The sequence below is a fragment of the Lissotriton helveticus genome, chromosome 3_1 (assembly GCF_964261635.1).
Source record: "Lissotriton helveticus chromosome 3_1, aLisHel1.1, whole genome shotgun sequence".
NCBI classification, from domain to species: domain Eukaryota; kingdom Metazoa; phylum Chordata; class Amphibia; order Caudata; family Salamandridae; genus Lissotriton; species Lissotriton helveticus.
The window spans coordinates 1,242,618,473-1,242,645,518 of NC_136061.1; the positions used below are offsets into that span (position 1 = coordinate 1,242,618,473).

The 27,046-nt window shown below is 43.3% G+C and overlaps 1 protein-coding gene across 1 annotated transcript in view; it reads right to left on the reverse strand.

The window, feature by feature from the left end:
* Window positions 1-5,059: 5,059 nt before the first annotated feature.
* The window catches only part of SDC3 (syndecan 3), a 438,586-nt gene continuing 416,599 nt past the window's right edge, over window positions 5,060-27,046 (reverse strand). Inside the window, exons 5-6 of the mRNA XM_078681882.1 lie at window positions 19,957-20,215; window positions 5,060-10,635 (exon numbers count right to left, since the gene is read on the reverse strand). Of these exons, the coding sequence (XP_078538008.1) occupies window positions 10,469-10,635; window positions 19,957-20,215 (426 nt within the window). The 3' untranslated portion in view covers window positions 5,060-10,468. The remainder of the gene's footprint in view (window positions 10,636-19,956; window positions 20,216-27,046) is intronic.

Genomic DNA, 27,046 nt, shown 5'->3' on the forward strand with positions numbered 1-27,046 from the left:
ACTCACCGTCCCTTTCACTGCGAGTAGGATTCTCTTTGTTTATGAAACAGTGCCCGTGGAGTAAGAATCCTACTTCTATACTCTACCTCCCTCTTATTGTTTTTTTCGAATCGATTAATAGACCTGGCCTTAGGCCTAGCTAGGAGAGGGATAGCACTGGTGTGGAAATCCACTTTGGGGCCACAAGTGGCTAGTTGGAACAGTGAGGTCAATAAATGGGCAGGAGCAGAGGGCAGAGCCTTGAGTTGGGAGGAAGCGAGAGGCATCTGGAGAAGGCTAATAGCGGACTTATGGAAGGAAACCCTGGCCACCTGGCAAAATCTGTGACTAAAACCGAAAACTGAGAAAGCTAAGGCAAAACAGGGACAAATGAGAAACGTTAATTGGCATAGAATATATGTGAAACAAGGGCAGAATAATCTGCACTAATTACGAGAAAGAAGATGCTTTATTACAAATCAAATTGGGATGAAATGCCAAGTATACTAGCCTCAAAGGAAATTACAAATGTTTGGAAACGTGTTTAGAAAGGCACAAACAGACAGCAGTGTCCCAAGCTGTATGATCCTTGAAGAAGATTGGGCCATTTATCTGACTGAGAGTTATGCAAATCAAATTGAGCTTTTCAAGAGTGAGTGGTACAGACCTAATGAAGAACTGTTATGTTACTTGACAGAAAACACAATAAAAAAAGATGATATCCTTCCTCAATCTTTACAGATTACCTGCCCTGCTATCATTATAAAAACCAATATAGATTTCTGGACAAGCTTTTTTTCCATAGCATTCAAAGGAATCCATTTTCCTTCAAGTTAGAATTGTGCGATAATCAAGCCAATTTATTAATAAAAATGATCCTTCATATCCCAAAAATTATGGCCTCATTAGTTTAATAGATGTAGGTGCAAAACTATACACAAAAGAAATACTCCAATCCATGACACACTGGATAGATAGCAATGATCTAGATTTGGTCGAGCAAGGTGGCTTTAAAGAGTGCCACTCAATGATCGATCATTGCTCAAGCCTCTGGTCGATGGGCCAGAAAGCAATGGAGATCCGAGGGAACTTATCCTGTAGCTTTATTCATTGCCACTCAGTCTTTGACAAAGGTAACCGGGTGATTCTATGAGAAAAATGAAGAGGTATGAATATACCTAGAAGGGAACTGGACCAAGGTAGAGTTAGATAAAAACAGAGCGTTATCCTGCAAAATTCCAATAGAAAATGGTTTACGGCCGGGATGCATACTAGCTTCTACCCTGTTTGCATTGTCTCTCGATGAATATTCTGTGATCTTAGAGAACACTCAAGTATTCTTCCCAAAGATTGGGGGGCATATACCATGTTTACTAAAAGCGGACGATTTTGTTATTTTGGACATCACACAAGTGGGGCTTCAAAGAAAATAATATTTCTTTAATAAATACTTCGAGGCAAACACTTTGACATTTAATAAAGAGAAAACAAACATTTTTGTAATAGGAAAGAAATGCAATTCTTTCAGATGGTCAAATGGGGCAAATGATCCTGGCAGAAATCACCTCATATCAAAATCTAGGTAAGATTTTAAGTATTAAGCTAAATTGGAAAATGCATCTTGACACGCACTGACAACTGTGGGTGAACTAAGTAAATTCAAAGGGGATTTCAGTGGCCTTTCTATAGACCCAGTGCTTACTGCATATAAAGAGATGGATCCCAGCGCAAACGCTATATGGGGCAGAGATCTCTTGGGCCATATGTATCAAGCAAATTCGCATTCGCAAATGCCGAAATTCGCAGAATTTCGGCATTTGCGAATGCGAATTTGCCAAATGGTATGGATTAAGGATAATCTGGTGCAAAACAAGGAATCGCAAAATTAGCGATTCCTTATTTTGCAATTGCATTTAAGGAATTGCAAATTTTGCGATTCCTTAAATGCAATGTATGAAGCAAAAAATAAATGCTAATTGTCCTTAAGGAATCGCAAATTACCACCAATTTCAAGTTGGTGGTAATTTGCGAATTCCTTGAAAAATGCAAATTTTTGCATTTTTCAAAGTGCCATGTGACGCACATACATGCCCTAAGGGCATGTATGTGCGCCACATGTGCACCCATGCTTATTTCAGGGGTGCAACAGGGTGTCCTTTGGACACCCCTGCACCCTTGAAATTATTCTCAAATTGCGAATCGCAAATTGAGAATAACTTCCCATTCATTCCTCCTGGCCCATAGAAATGAATGGGAAAGTATTCCTTAATTGCGATTCGCAATTTGCTAATCGCAATTAAGGAATACTAAGAATTTGCAAAAAAATTGCGAATTTGTACATACATCCCTATTTGCGATTCTGAAATAGCGATTTCTAAAAAATCGCTATTTCAGAATCGCAAATCAGGTTGATGATACATATGGCCCCGTTCAAAGTTTGCCTTGGAGTAGTTGAAAGCTAAATGCCTCAAAAATCTTTATGGTCTACTCCTGTGTGCCCTGGCTCAAGCGGTTAGAGTAGAAGCCAAAGCTGAACACCTGGAACTGCATTGTGACAAATCTATGCGTGCTGCTTTGGCATAAACAGCTACCAAATTAAAAGTGTTGATACTTTGCACCAAGGAAATATGACAGAGTGATTACGAAGGACAAGATACACAAGGGAAACACCTTCAAGGTATGGATAAATATTTTAGCATAAATGATTTTGAAATTGACTTTGTACTTTACAGTTTAACGGAATATGGGCTTCCTAAATGTACTACTACTGGCTGGTTATAATTTACTCTGCCGTTTCTGTGTTATGTGTCATGGGTTCTACTATGTTAGAGGCAGGAATCAACCTGGATGGTCAAGTTGAAGATGGGAGAAGGCTTGGGGAATAAAACATATAGGCACCTGCATAGCACCAACCCAGCCAGAGGAGCAAGATAGTGCTGCGTGCACATATGCCAAAAAAGGGGGAGGTAACCAGAGAAAGCCGCGAAATCCACATGGCAAGATGTGCAAAGCAGGAAAAGCTGACCAATTTGAAAATGTATTCGAAGTGGGCAAGAGTGGCAACTGATGACATAATCAGCTGGCATGCTTTAAAAATACACTTAAGCAGAAACTACAGAATCCTTAAAAGGTTTAGAAAACACCTGCTCGTACAAGCCTGAAAGAAGCCATTGTTTTCAGCAGTGGTTGCTTGTCCAAGCTTCTCGTATGCTGCCAAAGATAGATGAGCATCAATCAAGCAAGCCATAGAGAGGTCATGGATCAGACTCTAGTCAAATTGGCACCCTGCTTATGCGAGGGTGATGGACGATTCTCTTGGTCGGTTAGCATTATAAGGGTGAATCAGTCAACCTCATTTTAACCAGCTATCCTCACACCTCCTTTAGAGACCAATTATTTCCTTAGTTACCATAGACTCTTTCCGTTTCTAGTTTATATGTGTAGCTTGTTTGCTTGCTGTTCTATTTCCTTTTAGACAACTTCCATTTTCTTTAGTATCAGGAAATTACATTTCAGGGTATAAAAGATACAATATGGTGAAAGGAGACTTACCATGCTTCCATTGTTTCAGCTAGGACAGCATCCTTTAGTTGAAAGTCCTCCCAGTCTTTCTCTGACCTGTGTGTGAGCCTGGGAATACTTTTTTTTTTATATCTCTCGACATATTAACTTTCATTCTCATCTCCTCTGCCCAGTCACTTCACACTCTCGCCCCTCTAACTATGTTAACTCCAGTATCACTTCCCGCAAGAGACCTTCTGGTCTCACCTCTAGTAAAAGACCTTTGATCCAGACAACAGTAGCCAAATCGATCCCATTTCTTGTTCTAGATAAGTCTTAATTCAGCCATTCTGAATGCTGGCTCCAGTATCAAAGAGAGTTGAGTCTGATGGGCACTGCAACTCACATCCACTCTAGGAGAGTGCATTCGTAATCCGAGAACTGAGGTCTTGGTCCCCACAGAACCTTTCTAGGGAAATCTCAAACTACCCCATACTAGCACAAAGGTGGTTGCAGGGATGCCGCCTTGCCTTCCTGATTCTCGGACACTCAGCCTCATCCTTCTAACGCTAATTTTCTCACGCATTCCCTAAATTAGAATTGGTGTTAGACGGGGAGAATACAAAAAAAAGAGAAAACTATTACCTGTATTCTAGCATGGCGGTCAGATATCACCAGACCGTACTTATTTCAGATACCTAGGGGCCGATTCTCAGTACTAACTTACGACAAAATCCTAAACTTACTACTTTTGATATTCACAGAAGGCATTTAGTAGTCTTAAATTAGGATTTTGTCTTATGTTAGGATTTTGTCCTAAATTAGGATTTTGTCCTAAATTAGGATTTTGTCTTAAATTAGGATTTTGTCTTAAAATAAACTTAAATTTAACTTAAATTTGTCTTAAATTGAACTGAAGACAAAATCCTAACTTAAGACAAAATCCTAACTTAAGACAAAATCCAAATTTAAGGCAAAATGCTAATTTTAAGACAAAATCCTAATTTAGGACAACATCCTAATTTAAGACAAAATCCTAACTTAAGACAAAATCCTAACTTAAGAATACTAAATACCAGCTGTGATTACCAAAAGTAGTAAGTTTAGGATTTTGTCGTAAAGTTCTGTGAATCGGGCCCCAAGACTGGTGCCTCATCCCACCTGGTTCACCAGTGGACTTTTGGGTCATAGAATTACCTATCTTTTTGATCTGTCTAGCAGGGGCTCGGATGAGTGTGATGAATTTAATAATAGAAAATAATGCAATTGACTAAAGTCATGCATTAGTCAATTTTAGGATGGGGGCAGTATATAAACAAGATAGGACTCACCCATTGTTTCACTCATTCCATCAATATTCTTACATTTTGCATTTGTACAAATCATCAGGGCCATTCGCTGTAATCCTTTAATGCAATAGGTAGGAGTGAGAATTCAAACAGCCTTTGCATGTTCTTTGGCTCTGTTGTGAAGCCTTTCATTATTCTATTGAGTGGTGTTCATGCATTATGTTAGGAAATATAATTGTTTTGCTAAAAAACAAAAAAAGCACAAAATTGATCACATGGGTCAAAATAAATATAATTTCAATCAACTTTATTTCTTTTTATAAATGAGCACGGTACAGAAATAATAAAATTAAAAAAGACGGTACCATTATTACAGTGCTAGATTTATTGGCAATGTCAATATTTTCCTTTTGTTTAGTTTATTCATTTACTTTAAATTTGGCCATTGTCTCTGAACAAAAACAAGACAGTTAGACAGATTGAACAGACGCTTTTAAGCTTTTAAATACTAAACTCTAGGATAGAGTTACGTACATACAAAAATTTTGTTTAAGATATGTTTCCTAATAAAAATATTTACATGCAGTTTTCGAATTCTTCATATTGGGTGATAATAAATTTTCCTACAATTTGACTACTTCTAAAGAATAGAATTTTCTCCTGGCATGGCTCCACTCCGGAAGAACGTCATAAGAGAATTTAGATGCACTTCTCTTATATTCTTTTTCTTTACAATCTTCTTGGGAAATCACTTTGTTAGTGTCCACATCAATGTCTTTTCCCCAAATTTCTTTTCTGACGGTTTATTTACAGTGTAAAGTCGAGGGTTAAGAGAACACATATTCCAGGTAAAGTACACTGGTTAGAAATATGCTTCTTGTTTCTATAATTAGGGAACTGCGAGTGAAAATTATGAAATGTGATTAAAGTAGAGCCATCCTATGACGTTTGCTTGGAGAGGGGCAGTGCTTTTTTTCCGGAGGGAAAAATGTATTCCCTGCACTGTGTTGCAACAACAACAAAAACATCTGTGAACTTGATGACATATTTGAGAGATTTAAAAGGGTCCTTTGAAACATCCAAAATATCCCTCTAATTGGTTTTGAAATGGTTGCTAATGGATTTGGAACCACAGCCATCTCACCCTCCACCCCCCATTACAAATTATTAATATAAGAATGTAAAAAATGTCTTTATTCTAATGTGATACAATGTGTTTACATTCCGCTGACAGGATGTGAGGCAGGAATCAGGAAACATGCTGCAGCATTATGGTAGGAATTCACTGCGAGTCCGGCTAAAAATCCTGTGTTTGTACATCATACCCTGCAAATGAGAGGTAAACAAGCAAGCTGGTAAAAACAGGCAGAAACACATGAAAAAGTATATCTAAAAAACTGAAAGTGAGGAAATGAGCCCTTTTAATACAAAGGGTAACCCTATACCCACTTGGGTTTCATTCCATGAAGTGACATTGTTTCTCAGTTCCTGTTTCCACAATAGGATAAACAAAGAAAGTGCGGGACAAGGTTTCTTGTGGTGGACATTTTACAAACCCCACATTTCAAAGGAAGGATGTGGGTAATATTATTGTGGCTGTTGTGATGATGGGCAGAACAAACTGCAAATACAGCTGAGACGAGGAAAGTCAACTAGTCTTCCAAAACAGGATATCACCAAAATTGCTTGGACATCTATAGCAGACCTTGAACACTGCACACTGCAACTAGTACCAGTCAATCTGCAAACTAGTCTAATATTTACATTATATACTCAGACAGACTAAAAGACGAGGAGTGAGAAACATTTTGCCCATCTTCATATGCCAAACATGCTGCTCCTTCAACTCCATGGTATATTTCATGTTGCTGACATACATATAGGTATGTCTTCAAATGGATATTAGGAGGTTTAAACAATTGTACTTCTGCACATGGTAATAAAGGACTTCCACAATGCCACCTAGCTGCTGGAAAGAACATTACCTTGATCATTTATAGTGTTAGGAAAGACTGGATGGCGGAGTTGGGCGGCACCACCTATGGGATGCTAAATGCCAGTACAAGCCTTATAGGGTGTCTCTGCCGAGAAATGCTAGGTGACAAAATGTCACTTGTTTAGGGAGGAGAAAAAGTTAGCAGAGTGCATAACAAGAAGTAACCAGCACACTCGGCCTTTGGCTCTGGAACAAAACTAACTGCAGAACTACCTGTCACCGTGGTTCTAGTCCAGAATTCAATAACTCTTGTTTATCTGCAATCTTGATCCCTCTGACCTTATTTTGCAATATCTCCGTCCTCGCAGGCCAACTTTAACGGGAATTTTTCAACATCACTTTAAGAAAATTGGAGCTAGCAAATTGATTAACATGTAATACAAATAGAATGTTATTGGCTCCCTGGTAAAGCCACTATATTTTGAAGGGAAAAAAGCAAATGTGGTCTCCAAGGGGAGAGGAAATGCCATTAAAGTCTCATGGGAAATCATACGCACACATCTACACATGCACACACTTCTATGAATGAATATCGACCTTTTTTAAGTGCACTGACGTTCCAATGGGATTCCCAGCGCTAGACCATAAAGTATGTTGCTGAAGAGATAAAAACTAAGCATCGTTTACAAAAAGCCATGTTGTCAGCATTAACTTAAAAACAAGACTTTCGTATATGTTCTAACTTCCAGGGGAATCTTAACTTTGAAGCAACAAAAGAGAACGTCACCCTGCCAGAACGTAGTGGAGCTTTCTGAATGTGGGACCATAAGAAGCTTTAAGATATGTGGTGAAAAAAGTTTCTTTAATGCTACACGTCCTTTTTTCAAAATACAAATAAGCAGTTTTAAGGCTCAGTTACTAAAAGCAAGCTGTTTTTGTCACTGGTGCACGTCTTTAGTCAATATAAAACATCGACCTTATAGTGCATATCATTTCTTTTTTTTTTAAATATTGATTTTTAACACTGTGGAATGCACATTTAGCTCTGTTTTTGAAGGGGATCACACTCAATCAAATCAATTTTGTTTTCCAATTAATATATACTTTCTTGGCCTTTTCTTAAGTGGAGTAATGTATTTCCCAATTCATCTTCTTGAGCATCTTGCTGAATAATTCAGGCGTGTGTTGAACCCTTTGACAGGCCCAGTTTTTTTAATGCATATCTACTACTCGTCATGGTTAGTGGATGTTAAATACAAGATAATATTTCCTATTAATTCCATATATTACCTTTGCTGTTTATCAAATAACTGAACACAATTGCATTCTATACTGAATTTGTTTACATGGCAGTGCTTAATTTGTAAAAAAAAAACATATGTGCCAGGGCACTACCGCTTGCACCACCCTTTGCTCCTACCAGCGCTGCCATTGCCAGTACCAACACAACTACTGACTATCACACTCACTGCTTGGCCACTGCTGCTGTTGTTATTGGTTTGATAAACAGCAGATTTCTGTGACATGAATTCCAACAGTTATCTCTCAGAAAGCGGATGACCACCTTTTTATTTACCTGTTCCCATTTTTCTTCACCTATCACTACTTTACATATTTTTTACCTCACCATAAGTTTAATACATCTGTACATCTTAGCAAAAGCTCTGGTCACTGAGCTAGAGGCAAAGATTTTAAAGCAGCTGGCACTATCGTTTTGAGGGCGAGCAGATGGATGCGGGTTCCAAAAATGATCTGTTTGGATTAATCTGCCCGGGCATTAGACATAGTAAGCTAATCTTAGCTCCGAAGCAAGGTTTGGGTGGAGCCAGTCACTTCCAAAGCATCTTCAGATTTTCGCCTCTGATCCGAAAATGGCAGATGACTTAAAAAAATCTTACAGCTCAGTTGTCTTATCTTATCTTCTAAAAAGATGTACATCTTCTCTGTGAATCTTAACAAAACTAAACAAACACGGCTAGGGGGACTTCTGAAGCAAAGGAGGAGTCTAACACCCCCAAAAAAATAATCTAGATTTCATAATTCAGAGAGCAGGACTATAGTGGGGCCATTGCTGCTGAGGACTGAGATGGACATAGCACTGAAAAGATCAAGAGGAAAGGAGAATTCCAACAAAGAGCTGGGTCTGGTGGCTTAGTAGATAAATGCATCCACTGTAGGAGCCTGTGTTTGACCTCATGATCACAGGTTCACATCCTGGTGGGTCCACTAAGCAACTGAATTGTTTTGCCAGAGATTTTCGGGCATGCAGCCATTGCTAAATGATGTAACTAAAAGGCAGAAGGTCGCCAGGCAAATCTCGCTCATTTCCAGCAGGAAGAACATAATACCAAGCCCTAGGCCTCACACTAGCATTATGGACAATGCAAAAAAAGTGTGAACCGCGTTTTTGGGATGAGGTTACCATGGAGTTGGAGGGTGAGAAGTGCGGACCTTCAGCTTCTAGGGCACAATGAAATAAAAAAAGACCAGAAAATTAAAAAACAATTTTAAAAAATGGCAAAGAATGTTCTGTTTAATAACAAAAAAGGTAACTTGACCTAACTACACAGTTATGTGAAACGGGTGGAAGAGAGATACAACAAAACAAACTAGATGAAAAGGAGAAATCTAAAGGAAGAGTGAATAAGGGAGAAAGTTAAAGACAGACAAGATTGGTGAACCAGTGGGAAAGTAGAATGGGGAGTATGGGTGGCACATGGATAGACTAAAGGGATTAGATAGATATGGTGATGGCAGGATCTGGGAATTAATGTACCAGGGATAAAAGGGTTTGACATGAAGCTGGTGTTATCTGGTGATAGAAGGATCTAGGAATGGAAGGGTCTCAGGATGGATGCGCATGGGATGAAAGGATGCTGCAGAAGCAAAATGCTAAAATATTGTACTGAACAGCTCACATTTGTTATCCATTCACATCCATATAGGTCTCATTCACTGTGTAGCAGAATCATAAAAAGGAACAACGTGGTGCGAGTGAAAAATACAAAACTGGGGTGCTCCATCATCCCCCTTTCCTAGGTAAGGAACACATGAAGACAAAATGCTGCCACCATTTCACCTGTGCTTGGTATGAGGTTAGCACCATATAACACAGTCACCATCAACAGAACGAGTAAGATCTCATGAAAGCGTTGAAGTAGACAAAGATTTGGAAAGAGTTACAAGAACAGCCACCTTTCCAAGTGGGTGATACATACAAGTGAAACATTGTAGGCCATCTGGGAGATATCTTCAATATCACCTCTTTCCTACACCGGCGTTGGCAGACTGTGTTGTGCTTTTGTAAAGGCTTGACATGGATGGGGAGACGGCAGCGTTTTCCTATCACGAACCCCAGTCCAGTGGCTTTGGACCAGCACTGCGCCATCATCTGCCATGTGTGGGCCAAAGTCGTACCAATTGCCAGAGCAGAGAGCGAGGCCCATGGGTCCTGCGAGCCGTTGAACCAGTACAAAAATCCATTTCCCCTTGGATCTCCTCTCGGCACATTGCAGCCTCAGAGAATGCGGTGCACCAGGAATGTGTCAAGCAGTGGAATAGGTACTTAATTCATTAATTAAAATTTGAAAAAAAAAATAGAAAATTATGTTTGTTACCTGACTCACAGTCCAATCAGAAACAAATGAAAATTTTTAAAAAATAAAAAAAAACATGGAAAAGTAAAGAAAATTAACAATAAAAAAAGGACAGGAAGGAAACTGTGAGAGGGAGCAAGAAGAGGCACTCGAGGCAGTGTCCGAGTCTATGCATAAAATTCTTCCTGCTTTTCAGGTTTTTGGTACGTGACGCTCGCCTGTTTCGGCTCTTCCAGTGTGTAGCTACCCTCATCCTTCTTCTTCATCCGGTAGATCAAGAGCATGACGAGGAAAGCAGCAAATAGGGCGCCCACCACCCCACCTACAATCACCGCTGCAAGAGGGAGAGAAAACACAGGTTAACACACACTTATCTTTTGAAATCTGATCAACACACAAATGCTCACTTCTGCCTGCAAAAATAAGCAGACATTATTACAAGGATCTTACTAATGGCAATACGTCGGTATACAAATCTATGAACAGAACATAATGCTCATGTATCATAAAAAAATGTTGCTCTGTTTGAATATACTGAATATTCACTGTTTGGCTAGTTTAGTCATATGACGAAGAGCAGAGGCAGACCAGGCAGCAAACACCACTTTCCACAAGCGTACAGAAACAAGCACAACAAGCAGAGCATAGGCACAGCAATGCAACCTAAGCTTTGCAGATGCCATTTGCATCCAAGTGAATTACACCAACATCATGCAGACTATGAATGCTAAATCGTCCTTATTCATATAATTAAGAAACGTATATTAGAACATTAGAATGTTGAGCACTCCATTGAAGAAAGTGAAGTGCTCCGGGCTTCTAATTGCTGGTAGAAGCCGGAGCATCAACATTCCAATGTATGTTCACAGCAAGGCCTCACAGAACCCGAGAGGATTTCAACTCCATGAGGCATTTGTTTTACAAATTAGAACATTCTACCTTAGAGCCCTCTGTAGCGGGTCCTCTCCCTTGTTAAAGGCCTGAGCCGAAGCAGGCCGTTAATGGCAGGTACAGCCCACTAAGGCTGGCTCTAATGCTATAGAAGTAAATAGGATTGTTCTTAGCTGGTTCATCTCTTTCTTAAAGAATAGCTTACTACAACAAAAAATATCTGTTATACCTTATCCCTCCTTCTCTTTCAAGGAATCCATAAGGTTCTATTCTTGATCAGACTCTTTTCAAACTTTACGGTGAAGCCTTAGGTTTCTACTCAAGTTATCTACTATTACATACCATGCCATGCTTATGATACCCAGCTGTATCTGAAAATCTCTTCTACCGATGACATCTCTTACCTACCTCTGATTCCCGAAATAATTCATTCCCGATGCCCGAACATCATCTCTAGCTGAACCCACATAAAACTGAAGTCTTGTTTATTGCAGCTCTGTAGTAGGTCAGTAAGCAGCAGTGGAGGTGACACCTCCTCAAGGCTGAGTACTACACCAAAGGCCCACTGCATCTGGGGTATGGATAACTACTTCACTTAAACCCTGCATGCCAGATCAAGCCAGCCAATATATGGTAAAAAACAAACACATAGTGGTATGCAGACTGTGTGAGTACTCAACAAAGCAAGAAGATTAAACAAGTGGCTATTTTCATGGTTTCAGCAATGGCATTGAGGAAACAACCCAAGTGTGGATTGATTGTAAAAGGCAATTTTTAACGTAAGCACAGTTAGACTATTAAGGACAAAACCTAACCTACTGAAGACTAACAATATGATAGGTCTCCTTCAGTGGTACAGAGACACATCTAATTCCCAGCACGTTCTCCCCCAATCAGTCTCACTCACATTAAGGTAGAGCCCATGTTTTTATAACATTTAATTTGGTGCAGAAATCTTGCTCTGCAATCAAACTGTGGAATCATAGGACCTACTCCATTTGCTTATTTCCACCACTACAGCTACTTTGAGGACATAGTGAGTTATGCATATATTTTTATTTGTATTACAGGCTGACTAAGAGGGTGACAGGCAGATCTGTACATTAACCAAATCATGCATGCCACTACCCTGAGACACGACATCACATTCTTTTGTCTAAGAGCTAGCGCGGAAAAGAGCTAAAGACACTGGAGTCATGAGAAATCATTGATGATATTCACAGCCCAACACAGTTGGTCTCCCCAATAGTCTTCGCTCACATGCCCACGTAAAATAAAGAGAAAATAATCTGTGATGATGTCCATATAGCAAGGCAATTAGGCAAGAAGTCCATCCTTCTCTAATCCTAGATTGCATGATAGTAGACTTAACTATTGCAGCTATCTTTCTGAGTTAGACCTGAAATTCAGGCACCATCAGCTTAAGTTACATTTGTCACTCACCGTACTGTAACCACTCAAGGGGCTTGTAGACTTAGGCTCTGGTAACCATTACTATTGTAGCATATTTGCCCTTCAATGGAGAAGTCACCAACTGTGGGAACAAGACCATGTGGTCAGGATGCTTTGGCCACACTTAACCTCTCAGGTGACTAGACTCGCTCCACCGCACACACTACCAGGGCGGTTACCAACAAAGGAGGTACTCTCATATAGAGGCTGAAGCTCTTGCTACAACAATGCTACAACATCTACCCATATTATTGGGGCCACTCACTCGCGGTTAGAGATAGGCTACTATTCCTTAATTCTCATATCTCTAGAGTTTACCTCACACTGATCCACATTAGTTGAGAAATTGACATTTCTATTAGCAAATATGAATTTCAAGGTCGGCCATTTTCTTGCTGCCAAAGGCCATGCTAATATATTCTATTTCAACTGCCACTTGTGAAAATATCCGTGGAAACTTATCACATGGAACAGCATGTTGAAGTGATAACTGTGACTAAGGTGGTGGACACTGCCACCACTTCACGATAGATTCATTTTGTCTTGTAGGTCATCACCAGGTACGCAAGCAGAAACATTCAGCTGCAGAATGCAAACCACGGTCCAAAAGCAGTGAATACTCTTTGCTTTTGTTGGCATTGCTTCTGATTTCTAATGTCTTTTGAGGGGTTGTTCCTGAGAAGCACCAGGCTGGAGATCATGCAACCAATGGCTAACTTTGCCCAATGCATTGGCCCACTGTGGACATCAAAGAATAGTTCAAATCAATACCTGCCTACCGAGGTTCCAGTAGACTAATAAAATTGTGGAGGGTGCTATAGCTCCCAAACCGGTGAAATGACCCAAGCCCAGAAACTCGCTTGACATGGAGTTTAATCCGTATCAAAAAGTGCACAGTGATGTGTGCTCAGACTCCAGTCGACTATACCTGCTGGAAGACTAATTCCCATATCATGCAGTGGTGTACTTTCAACTCCACCAACAGAGAAGCGAGCATGTTTATCCCTAGACTCAAAAAGAAGATAGCCAGACTTGAGACGCAGGAAGAACAGCAGCGTCAGAAGTTCTGTGACAACCGTACTCGAGTCAGGGCAAAGCATTGGAAGATTGTGCTATGCTGGGCCTAATCTATTGAGGAAGTGGAACCATTTATGAGAACTATACACAAGTCCTACAACTTGTATAGAATAAAACAAGGTGGCTGTATTCTGCTTTTGAACCAATTAAACAACTCTGCTCATTTATCAAATGCTTTCCTGCACTCCTCTTTAAATCGAACCCTATCAGACAGCACAGCTCTCTGCACAGAACATATTGGGGACATGCTGAATGCATTTCAGGCAGAGGGCGCCAGCCACATGCCCCCACGCACCAGGCAGGGAGCAGAGAGGGAAGGAAGCAAACAAAGGCGGCCGCAGATGACGCGAGAAAAAGGAGAGAACGCGCGGGAAATCGATGGATGGCTGTGGGTTTGATAAAACGTGCGCCATTTTCAACTGCCCAGACATGAGGAGTGTCCTACTTGAACTGATGCGAAGGGGGAGGGGTCTTACAGACAAGACGGGGGCAGGAAGGCAATACTGGGAGAAATCAATAACAACACAGACAGTCAACCTTTCTTTGGTGAAGGAGAAATGCGCCGCCTGCAAAACGCTGACCTTAACAGGCTAAAGCCGAGAGTGACAACACCGAGCCAAGGGAACTGAAACGCGAGAAGCGGGCATCCCTTGAGGAGAAGACCGCAACAGAAAGCCGAACGCAGGCGCTGCACCGACAGACACTGTTTAGAAACACGCAGGCATGCACGCGTTGTTCACGTGCACGTGCAAGCACTGCTTACAGACGTGACAGCACTACTCGTGCAGGCAAGCACTGCTCAGACAGAGTATACAGTCACTGCTCATCCCACAGGCATACATGCGCGACTGGCATACATGTCTACGGTCGGTGAGAGGCTTTCATTTTATTTCGCTTGCCTTGCCCCACAGAAAATACCACTTGTGAAGTTCTATCGATTATGGGCTTGGTTCTTCTACGAGATCACGTAGAAGTGGATTTTTTTGAAAACTGTGCGGAATTCTCTGTCATCTCCTGAAATTTTGCTAAAAAATCTCATTTTGCCATCTCCCAATTTTCTGCACTTGACGATCCATCACTGCCACATAATTTGCCAATGTTAACAGAAACGTGTTTCTAGCTCACAGATCAAACGTTAATGAAATTGCTGTAACGCAGGGTGCCCTGCTGTTTCAGACACTTTATGAAAGTGAACTGCTCACCTTCACTGGACTGTTGAAAACATTCATATAAAGACATTACGATGTTGTACAGAGAGTGAACAAAAATCCATTTTTTTGCAATAGGGGCAGGGCTTTTGTCTTACACAGAAAACAAAGACCTTAAAAATGTAAATGCAATTCAAACATGGTGGATAAAATGGTTTCCCCCTTCTCATCATTTTTTAACAGAAATGTGTCCTCCATGGCTGCTTAATTCCAGCACCCTGGTGACGGATGAATTGCAGCTTGGAAGCTTTCTTCGCTAAGCCGGCCCTCTATGTACTGAGCAGCACCTCGCTGAGAGAAGAGCTTTTTTTAAGAGATGAAATGTTTTGCTCTTTGAAGAAAACAAACAAATGTACTTTTTACTAGTGTACTTGACTGGTAGTTGAAGTCATCAAGGTAGCCTCCAACAAACAATACAGGTTAAAGACTGCCTGGTGCTGAATTAAAGATGCTCTTTGTTTCTTGGGCCCTTGAAATATTTGTGTTTGTTAGTGTTGTGCAGGTTAGTTTAGTAATGGTTCGTTTAAAAAGAGAAGACGCCTGAAAATATCTGGGCTTCAGCACCACTGACAGTAGAAGTAGTTCCATTAGTCGATGTTCCTAACCGGTTTTGTGGTGATCTGTCAGCTCTTGCGTGTCTAGAACCTTGACCCCAACATGGAGGGGATGCAGTCAGGTCGATCGAGAGAGCTCTACCAATCAAGGATGATAGTTCTAAAGGAACTGGCAAGCTCTCCAGTAGGTCTCCTTGGAATTGAGCTGTAAACCTGTTCTATACCATAAGGGAGAAGCTTTTGGCAAATATGTTTTTGGTTTGCACATATGGCCTGCCTAAAAAATATATACCAACATTATTCAAAGGCAGACTGCTTTCAGCTGTGCACGTATGAAAGGAAATAAGAATGTGTACATTAACGGGCAAATCTCGTTTCGATGTGTCACATCAGGGCAGTAGTCATTTCAAAACCTGAAATCGAGACTCCTGAACGAAGCTACGCAACACAGACTGGTCTTTTCCCATGAATATTGAACATTGACTCGCTAAGCTGCATGACCAAGTTATCCAATCCCAACAAGATTCGAGGAGGGGGCATTCCAGAGAAAACAACATAAGTTATCAGGTAGTAGCCAGAGAGGTACCCCAAGCAATTTAGGGTGTATCCATCATTCCTTCAACTATTTCTTATCGCCTTGCAAAGGCTTGGAGTTATGGCCAGCCTTGCACCGGAGATTCCCTCGAAAGCGTAAAGTTCCTTTCTTACTCACCGCTGTGCTTATGTAGGGAAGAATGATACCGCACTAACACTGGTGATGGGGAAGGTGCAATATTAATGCCCCTTTGACATACCTCTGTATTTAGCGCATGTCACCATCTGCACCTTCTCATGGACTAAAGGCGCTGAAGCCTAGTGAGAGCTTCCTTGAAGATCCCAGAGCAGGGGCAGATCCTGACTTTAGGTTCAATATACACTGCTGAATCCAGCAGTTGTGACTTATTACTACACAAACCACAACGAGGAGGTTCGCCATTGTACTAAGGATGAAATACACAAGGATTAACCATGTGGGCGGCATCACACCTCACCTAAAAATGCAAACAACTAATAACAATATTAAAACGCTCATATACAACAAAAGATTATCACCCACAGCTAATGGTGTGATTTTGTTTTGCAACGTGTTACAAGTATGAGGTTAATGGTATTATGACAGCGTTTTAATTGTGTTTAATATGCATGACAAACAGCTCGATAATTACTTCTACTTTCTTGTGCATGGCCACCAAGGTATATCGCACCCCAGAAACAATGAACTGCATGACAGGGGCCAGCCACAGCTGATTAGAGATGGGAACTCTCCGCATGTAATATGTACCATACAGCATGACGGCTGCAGGTAGGGTATATATGCTTCATGAAGTCAATAATACTGTGCATCCACAACACTAATACGCGAGAACAATGTATAATCTGCATTATACATGTGCATAAAGAGGCTAACACTGCAGACCAACTGCATAAAAAACAGCATGACAAAGTAACCACTGTCAGCACAACCAAATCACTAACACTTGGCACAGAGTAGTGTGCTGTGCATTCACAAAGCACTGCAGCGCCTCGCCAGGGGCAGTAAGCACTATATAAACACCAATACCATAACATACCAAAAGAGCTAGCTATAGCTCGGAGTCGGACCCACATACACACTGCTCACAGATGCAAACACTTTTCACATATTACATGCTCACAGAATACTCCTAGACGCATACACTGCTCAAAGCTGCCTACACAACCCAGGAAGACACAGCAGCCACATACATACTGCTCACAGATGAAAAGAAAGCTCACAAACACATCGCACAGAGGCTTATATGCTTCTCTCACAAACATACAGCTCACAGAGGCATACACTGCTCGAATACAAACTGCTGACACTGTTTATAGACACACACTGCTCACAAAAGCATACAGTGCTCTCAAGCACACTGATTAAAGACAATGGCCCATTGCGTGCTCAGATATGGCTTCAACTCAGAGCGCCCACATACCTCGCTCAAAAGCATAAAAACGCTGGCACCTCGATATACAGCTCACATGCAAGTCTCTCATGTAACTGACCTGCTTACAGTTGCATTTGCAGCTTAAAGGGGACTTCTCACAGACGCATCCACTGCTCACACACATACTCCTCTCAGACTCATTCAAATGTCACCGCACATACATCGCTCACATATGCACGCAATCACACACCTCAGAGACGAACGCACTGCTCACTGGGACAGTCAGCGATCACAGACAAACACTACTAACATAAAAATACACATACGGCTCACAGATGCATTGTGCTATCAGAAACACACACTACTCACAGACCCTACGCGGGTCAGAGACATTTGCACATTCATGCTCCCAGGCGCATATACTGTTCACAGACAAATGCAAATTACTTACATACATACTGCTCACTGATGCACATCAGAGACAGACAGTGCTCGCATATGGAAGCCACCGCAGACAGACATACTGCTCATGGATGTATGTATTGGTATTGCTAAAGCACAGACCTAGCTCACTAGCAATGGGAATGGGACGCAAAGGGATCTGACCAAAATACCAGGATGCTGACTCAAACCCTGCGGCCGGAAGTCGAACCTTGGTCCCCAGGCTCCAACGTCAGTAGCTCTAGCCGCTAGGCCACATCTCCCATGAATGCATATACTCCTGGGGGACACACTGCTCACACACACGGTGCTCACATGCACACCCCTCACAGGCCCATGCAGAGCACACAGATACACACAGCCCTGTAACATACACACGGTACCTATAGATGCGTAATTAGTACCAAAGAGGCACATCCTGCCTCACACTGCTCGCGGACACTCACAGTGCCCCCACACTGCTCACGTTGATCATATACTGCTCACAGGCACACAATGCTCACTACACACGGCCTACAGTTCTATACGCTGCCCAAGCACACAGAGCTCTCACCCATCCGCCTCACAGATGCCCACACATATGGGAGCTGTTCTTCGAATTTGAGTGGACAAGCCTAACCTGCTTCTAGATGCATGAACAGACCCATGTACCGCTGAAACATTCCGTAAAAGAACACACAGTGCTCACAAGCATTAACACTTCCTGTTCTCAGACACTCACAGCAAACTGTACATTTAGACACCTTATTCCCGAACAGAATGCATTCTACGTACACACTCTGCTCGCAGACAAGTAGAACAACCTCCCTTGTACATAGTCTTTTTAATTGGTCTCCCTGAGCAAAGAATTATGTAACTTTTCTCATATAATTACACAAGACTCATGAATATTTCAGTTCAAGCAATGACAATTGTCCAAATAGATTGTCCGTGGTATATTTTATTCTTCTTTGATTCTTTTCTCCACATGGACTTTGTAAGCCAATTTTCTTCAAAAATGTGTATCTTGTATTTAGATCACAACACTACAGCCAACATGCATGTTTCGTCTTTGGTACATCCCCAAAAATGACTTCCTCAGGGCTATAGCAACAATATCCACACTTATTAATTTCCGTATTGGTATAGAGGCGAGTAAGGACCACTTAAATGTGAGTCAAAAAACCGCATACCGCCATGGCGAAGTAGAACGCCGAACGATATACAGATCCCACGAGCAAGAGGCTGCTAGATACTGACGGAGACTAATATTGTCCAGTGAAAAGATGTTGGATTAAGTGATATGCGTTTTTTTTGACTCACATTTAAGTGGTCCTTACTCGTCTCTATACCAATACGGAAATTAATAAGGGTGGATATTGTTGCAATAGCCCTGAGGAAGTCATTTTTGGGGATGTACCAAAGACGAAATATGCATGTTGGCTGTAGTGTTGTGATCTAAATACAAGATACACATTTTTGAAGAAAATTGGCTTACAAGTCCATGTGGAGAAAAGAATCAAAGAAGAATAAAATATACCACGGACATTCTATTTGGACAATTGTCATTGCTTGAACTGAAATATTCATGAGTCTTGTGTAATTATATGAGAAAAGTTACATAATTCTTTGCTCAGGGAGACCAATTAAAAAGACTATATTAACGCAATCGTAACAGATTGCAATTGGGCAGCACAGGGTGGTGGCTGTCTGGGATCCCTTAGTAGCATAGTGTAAAATAATTACTATTGAAACACCTAAACCATCAGACATTGCGCAGGAAAACCTTACTACCCAATTGTTGGAATTCTCCCTTGTACATTCACACTTGCTCTGCTTATAGACATACCGACACCTGCCTTGCTCTGGGAGAAGTGCACCGCACACAATCACTCTCAGCCTCCCCTCCTACACACGCATTCCTCCCTTGAGCCAAAGAGGCCCTTGTCTCATAACATCTCCTTGTAAGCTAATATCTCTCGGCCCTCGTTCCCACCTCGCCAGTCTTCCCTGGCTCACCGACAAATTCCTTCCTGAGCCTTCACACCGCGTTCCCAAAACAGCGGAGTCCTCCCCAGCCCCGAAGCCCCCGCAGGCCCCCGCTCACCTATCAAAACTTCTTTCCTCTCCAGGATGTTTTTCTGGGGCAGCTGGGCCGCTGTGTTCCCGGAGACGATGGTATTGTCCAAGAGGCCAGTGTCCGCATTCCTGCCTCGGCCGAGGTTCGGCGCCCGGGTAACCTGCGGAACCAGTTCATTATTCAGCTCCGGGCGAGTCGCCCCCTCCGCCTTGTCGAGCTCGAAGTCACCGCTGGGCCCTCCGGTCACAGGCGCCTCGACTTCATTGTCCCCGTCAAGGAGCTCCGTCTAGGAAGAAAGAAAGAACACAGAGAGGGTCACGTGATGGGTCTGAAGGCCAATGAACTGCGTGGTTCCATGGAGCAATGGCTGCCTGCTGGGTCTGAAGGCTGGAGCATGGCATAGAGCCATGCGGCAGTGGCACTCATTGGGGATGAGGCCCAAGGATGGCACAGTGTCAAGGAGCAATGGCTGCCTGCTGGGTCTGAAGGGTAGAGCACGGCACAGAGTCATGTGGCAAAGGCTAAACATTGGGGTCAAAGGCCCAAGGATGGCACGGTGTCAAGGAGCAATGGCTGCCTGCTGGGTTCGAAGGCAGAGCACGGCATAGAGTCATGCAGCAGTGGCACCCATTGGGTATGAAGTCCCAGGGATGAGATGGGGTCATGGAGCAGAAGCTCGCCCTGGGTCTTAAGAACCGAGAAGGGCATGGTTCCTTGGGGCAGTGGCTGCTATTTTGGCATCAGTCATGGTCAATAAGTGCCCTGCAGGTGTTGGACCACTGCGCCTAGTTGCCCCTCGAGTGCCCATCTCCTCTAAGACCAAAATGTAGAGGAAGCAGGGCCAAAACTGATGAGGTAGGTCTTTGGCCCATGATAAAGAGCTCCCAAGCATGCATACAGGTACAACGCATCAAAGGGCATTACTGGCGTATAAACAGTGACAGGAGGCAAAGTAAGCTATGTGCATATCTGCATAACCGGAAGCGGTACCACAACATTGATGTCTGTAAGCCAGTACTTAATTTTTTAAATAATAAGTGCCAGGGCCCTTGCTAGGAGGCCACTGCAGCTTGCACCAACCATTGCCCCCTCCAGTGCCAGGCAGTGCCAGTAGTAACACAGCTATTAACCATCACACTCCTATAGGTGTAACTATTCCTGACCTTTAAAGCAATAAGATCGGTTTGGGAAGCATATATTACTTATTTTTAATATATATTGAACTAATAAAAAACCGTTGTTGTGCTCATCTCCAAATTACACAAACAGTGCCACCATGTGGCAGACTGTCATAAGTGCTGGTGTTAACAATTAAGTGTGGGTGTTGAGTACCAGAAACCACCAGCTTACATTAAGCACTGCTGTAAGCCCTTGTGGGACTTTAGAAGGTTTCATAAAAAAAAAAACTGTGTCAATGGACAGCTAATGAGTCCATCCAAAATAATATAACATTTAAAAAAGGAAATGGTGATAGGCAGGTTAAGTAAGATCGTCCCTTCATGGGGAAAATGGGGTAGAGAAGGCAATCTAGCCTTCTACATGCCTTCTAAAATGTTCGACCAAAATATTGGTGTAATTAAGCTCACATTATAACTGCAGACTATTATGTAGATATGTTCTAATTCTTCTTATCCATGGTCTGATGTCAAGCATTGAACAACAGGAACACCCAAAAAAACATAACATTAACAGAATAACTTTATGTACAACCATGCTATAAAAACTAACATGGAGATTCCATGACATCAGATGGCTTGTTTCCTCAGCCTTGCTTCTACATTTTAACCTCATCACTGCGGCGCGAATTCCACCGCAGTGCTGAACATTCCGATCGCGGGCGTGGTCATGACGGCTCCCGGCCGTCATCAGCACATGCCCACCATGACTCATGACGGCCGGGAGCCGTCATGACCACGCCCGCAATCGGAATGTTCAGCACAGCGGCGGAATTCGCGCCGCAGTGATGAGGTTAAAATGTAGAAGCTCCCAGCCGTCATCAGCACACGCCCACCGTGACTCATGACGGCCGGGAGCCGTCATGAGCATGGAAGAGGTTGCGTTTTTATTCTATACGGAAAATGTTTAACATTTTTAACAGCCTACCCAGTGTATCATGCTACATGAGACCTCAAAACCCAAGCAACATCGTGCAACAGGGACCTTTCTGGAACACACATTGGTGGTTATTGTTAGAGAGGTAGATCTTTTTTCTAACCACTAGATGGCCCCTTTGGGTGTCTATTTTACATCGGATGGGTTGGTGCATGTTATCTGTGTAATACACTTAATATCCCACCTTGACACCATCTAACCTGCACCAGCCACTCTCATTATTATCCTCCTGTTTCCTTCACTCCTACCATTCTTCTCTTCCGCTTAGAGGCTCCTTTGTATCTCTCCTTACAGAAGGATCATACCATTCTCAAAGAGGGGTGCTCGAATGATGAAACTCTTCAATACCGTTGCGTGGCAGCTATTAAACTGAGCTATGATGACGCTGAACAGATACAATATTCAAACTATCAACACTATGGATAATATAGTTTATGAAAGCAATCAATTAAGTAAATCAAACATTCACTTTCAAATCCGGTGCTATCAAACAACACAGTATGGTTGGACTTCCCCTTTTCCAATATCTGTACATTAAAGTGGCACTGCTTTCAGATTATGGCATAACTCTAAACCTTTACTGGCAATAATTAAAACTAAAAGCCGGCCTTCCGTACCTACAGCTTCTGCTGGTATCATGACACTTGGGAAAAAGAATATGAAGAAAGGTCTTGGAGGGCGTAGATTACCAGGGTGGATACACTTGTTATACTGCACTTCACAGAGAAGGGTTTTACATCGTCTCTCTTTCAATCCCCATATCATAAATACGGGAATAGGGAGATTAAAAAAAGGGACGAGGAGCAGTTTTGCACAATTTTCAGAACCTTGATGTCTGGGATTCAGATTCTGTGGCAGACAAAACATATAACATTTATAAACTCTATAAAGTGTGAATGCACCACATAGCGGAACTTATGCAACTCAATATTTCACTATAAACAGGAACAGTTCATTAACCAGACTTGTCTGTTCCCTTGAGCCTGTGTAATTAATAACCAAGAGTCAGAAGGCCAAGCAGGCCTGGTGATAATCCAACGCCCAACCTCAGGTGACGACACACTGCAAAGCCTCTTTCATAGATGTCATAGATAGATCTGTCTTACAATGGCGAATTTACAATTTGAGCAGAAGGTGTAGCATCCTACCCACAACCTGGGTCATCTTCTTGACCCAATTTTTGCTAATTGGAGTCAAGTGGAAGCATGCACACCGGTCCCCATTCCATGGACTGACCACCATCTTGTCCCCTTTACCATAGGGATTCAAGAACCTGCACTGATTGACCCTCCAGCTGATAAACATCCTAGGCGGAGATGGGCAGCATTCTCCCAATCCGCATTCAATTTGGCTCTTACGGCCAAAGGTCATCCCGGCGGAATAGGTGTGGCAGAGATCAACTCCAACCTAGACCAACGCATTACAGAGGCCTTGGATCTGGTTGCTCCACTTGGTGCGGCCAAATCGGGGGGCCGAGCAAAGAGATCTGCCCTCTGGTTCAATGCTGATATGCGGGTGGCAAAAGCAGCATGCAAAAGGGCTGAAAGGCTATGGAGAGTAGCATACTCCGCCTCCGCTAAAGCAGAGTACACCAACCGCAGGCGTAGTTACCATAAACTTCTACGGAAGGGCAAATCGGCGTACTTTTGCACTAGGATTGAAGGAGCTGAGCAGTCCACCAAAGAACTCTTTTCAATCTATAAATCCATCACCATAGGCAAGTCTGCTGTATGCCCCTCGAAACTCTGCACGGTGGAGGGCTGTGACCGTGTTGCAGAGTTTTTTACTAACAAAGTCACTCACCTCTACAATTCCTTTCCTCGACAGGCAACTAACGTTCCCACATGGGGGAAGGGTGTGGAAAAGACGGGAGCACAGCAGTTTACCTCCTTCCTTACCCCGCCCACAGAAGAGCTGATTCGCATCTGCGGGTCAATTAAATCTGGCTCCCCAAGAGACCCGACGACCCCCAGTCGGCTTAAGGGCAGCTTGCAGGTTCTCGAACCTTATGTTCGTAACCTACTGGATTCCTCTTTCCTGTCCCAGAATGTCCCCAAGGCCTGGAAACGGGCGGTTGTCCTCCCCCTGCAAAAAAAGGCCAATGTGAATTTCGAGAAATTCGACAATCTCCGCCCCATTTCCCTTCTGCCTTACGTGGCCAAAATAGCGGAGAAAATTGCTAATATGCAATTGATGCAGTTCGTGGAGGAGGCCTCGCTACTCCACGACTCACAATTTGGCTTCCGTCCCCGCCACTCAACGGAATCTGCACTTTTGGCGGCGGTGGAGGCACTCCGACAGGGTGTGGATGAGGGCCAGACTATGGCCCTGATCCTACTCGACTTGAGTGCAGCATTCGACACTGTAGCACATACCATCTTGCTACAGTGTCTGAGTGAAGGAGGGGTCACAGGTGCTGCGCTTGGTTGGATTAAGTCCTTCCTGTCTGATAGGTGCTTCCAAGTCAGGATGGGAGAATGCTACTCGAGGGAGATTGAGTTGGGCCAGGGCGTACCACAGGGTTCGTCCCTGAGCCCGACTTTATTCAATATCTACGTCTCCCCGTTAGCAGCCATCGCGGAGGGCCACGGTATTCACCTGGTGTCCTACGCCGACGACACGCAGTTGGTCGTCTCCCTATCACGCTCCCCCGGCCTTGCGGCGGACATCTTCAGGAACTGCATGCAAGATCTTGCAGCCTGGATGTCCGCACACTGTTTAAAATTGAACGGCAGCAAGACCGAGGTGATCGTGGTGGGGGGCGGGCCTTCTGCGTGGTCGCCTGCGTGGTGGCCATCCTGCCTAGGTGAGGCCCCCACGCCCAGCCTGGAGGCCAAGAATCTTGGCATGTGGCTTGATAATGACCTTGCCTTTGGCCCGCAGGTTGGCCGGGTGACAGGGGTGTGTTTCGGTGTCTTGAGAACTCTGAGGAAGGTTTTAGATCTGCTTCCCATCTCGGCTCGTAGGACGCTGGTGCACGCCCTGGTCACCTCGCGCCTGGACTATGGTAACCTGCTTTATCTGGGGGCTTCAGGCAAGGTCATGGGGCGCCTTCAGGTGCTCCAAAATGCCGCAGCCCGGCTCGTGCTAAAACTCCTGAGAAGGTCTCCCTCTAAACCCGCTCTCCAAGCTCTCCATTGGCTTCCGGTGGAGAAGAGAGTTGAGTTTAAGGCCCTCTCAACGTGCCATCGCATTCTGAGCGGCAAAGCCCCTGTGCCACTTCAGAGTCTGGTGTCCCACTATGAGCCTACCCGCAATTTACGGTCCTCTCAGACGGGACTACTTGTGGTGCCCAGAGTTAGGAAGGCACGGATGGGGGGGAGGTCTTTCAGATACCTTGCTCCCAAGTGCTGGAATGTCTTGCCCCTAGACCTCCGTCTTGAGCCATCAGAGGCCCTGTTCAGAAAAAAATTAAAAACTTACCTTTTTAGCAGGTAGATCCTCGGGAAGGGGGGGATGGCAACTGATCACTTACCATAGCGCGGGGACACGCCTTCTGGCGTCACCAGGCGCTTTAAAAATGTCCAAATAAATAGATGCTGCACAACAATAACAAATCACCAGTGGCTGCCACATTTGTTGGAGTTTTAGTGCAAGGTATAAATACCCTCATTTAAAGATCCGTTACTGAAGACTTGGGCATAGTAGACAATGGTGCTAACAAGTGTGAACAAGGGAATAAAAGAGGTGCAAGTTTGGGTGGGTTTAGGCTCAAGTTTTCAAGCCTAGTGGGTATGGGCAATAGTCTGCAAAATGCTAAATTAAACTTTAACTCTGTCCCCTGACAAGCATAGATGTAAAGTAAAGATGTGTAGGGGTGTAACCAATCACGTTAGGTCCCATCCAACTGTCATGTATGGTTGAGACAGTCATATGTCTGCTGTCTCTACAAGGCTGTTTACTCTCTGGGCAGAGCTGATTAAGTTGAAATCTGATGTTTTAGAGCGCCCACTGGATAACTGTCCGTCAGTCAGGTGTAATGATAACAATCATCAAATGTTACAGGCCGTGGCACGAGAACTTGACACGGTTAGCGCAGATGTAGGCAAGGTGGTTTAATGTAACATATGTAGGACTTTAGGATCATGTGGCTAGTTTGGTTAGGGTCCAATTTGTGCCGGTGCTTCTTGAAGGCACACGATGGTGCTCAGACATCTGGCTATTGCTTATGGCTGCTGAAGAGTGAGGCACCATCTATCACGTTATGTTGGAACTTTCAGAAAGGCTAGTTCTGTCAAAAGCAAGCTAGGGTCTTCGCAAAGGCGGGTAAGCTGCTGCAGCAGAGCGAGTATTATGTCATGTTGATGACTCTGGGGGATTCTGAAGCAGCAGTGCAGAGCAGAGGAGTCGGAGTCATCTCCAAAGAAACTGACCAGGCAGAACTTCGTCTGTCTCTAGACTTTCAGAGCAAGTTGGTGGGAGAGCTGTAAATTCAACTGTTAACCAGTTGGCAGTATGGATTGTGGACCAGGAAGATTTGGAAAGGCCTGCCTCTATCTTGGTCTAGGACTAACCTTCTCCTGGGCCTTCCTCCTCCTGGCCAATCGCTGCCCACCTTCAACAGCTCCTATGGAAGCATCTTTCAGGTTTTACTCTATAAGGTCCAGTGATTCCAAAGTACTGCTCGATAAAACAGTCAAAGATATCACCCCACATGCCTACTTCTTTGATCGCAATATGGATCTTTGTCACGAGTTTGACCCGGCCGGCATTATTTGCTCCCTTAGATTGCGGAATCAAAGGGAGCACATAGAAAAACCTGAAAGATACTTCCATAGTCATGGTTGTATGAATTCTTTACGAACGAGGACTGGCATATGAAGACTCTGACTGAATAAAGGGGTACATCCATTTTAAAACCTACCGCCACACCTTTTTAGGTGGGATACGTAATAAATTACCTCTTGTGGAAAATCACAAGTGTCTTTCAATAAGGATTAACTACTGATTCTCCTATACAGTTGAGAACAGCCGGGAAAACTGTGAATACTGGCCTCACCCTTAT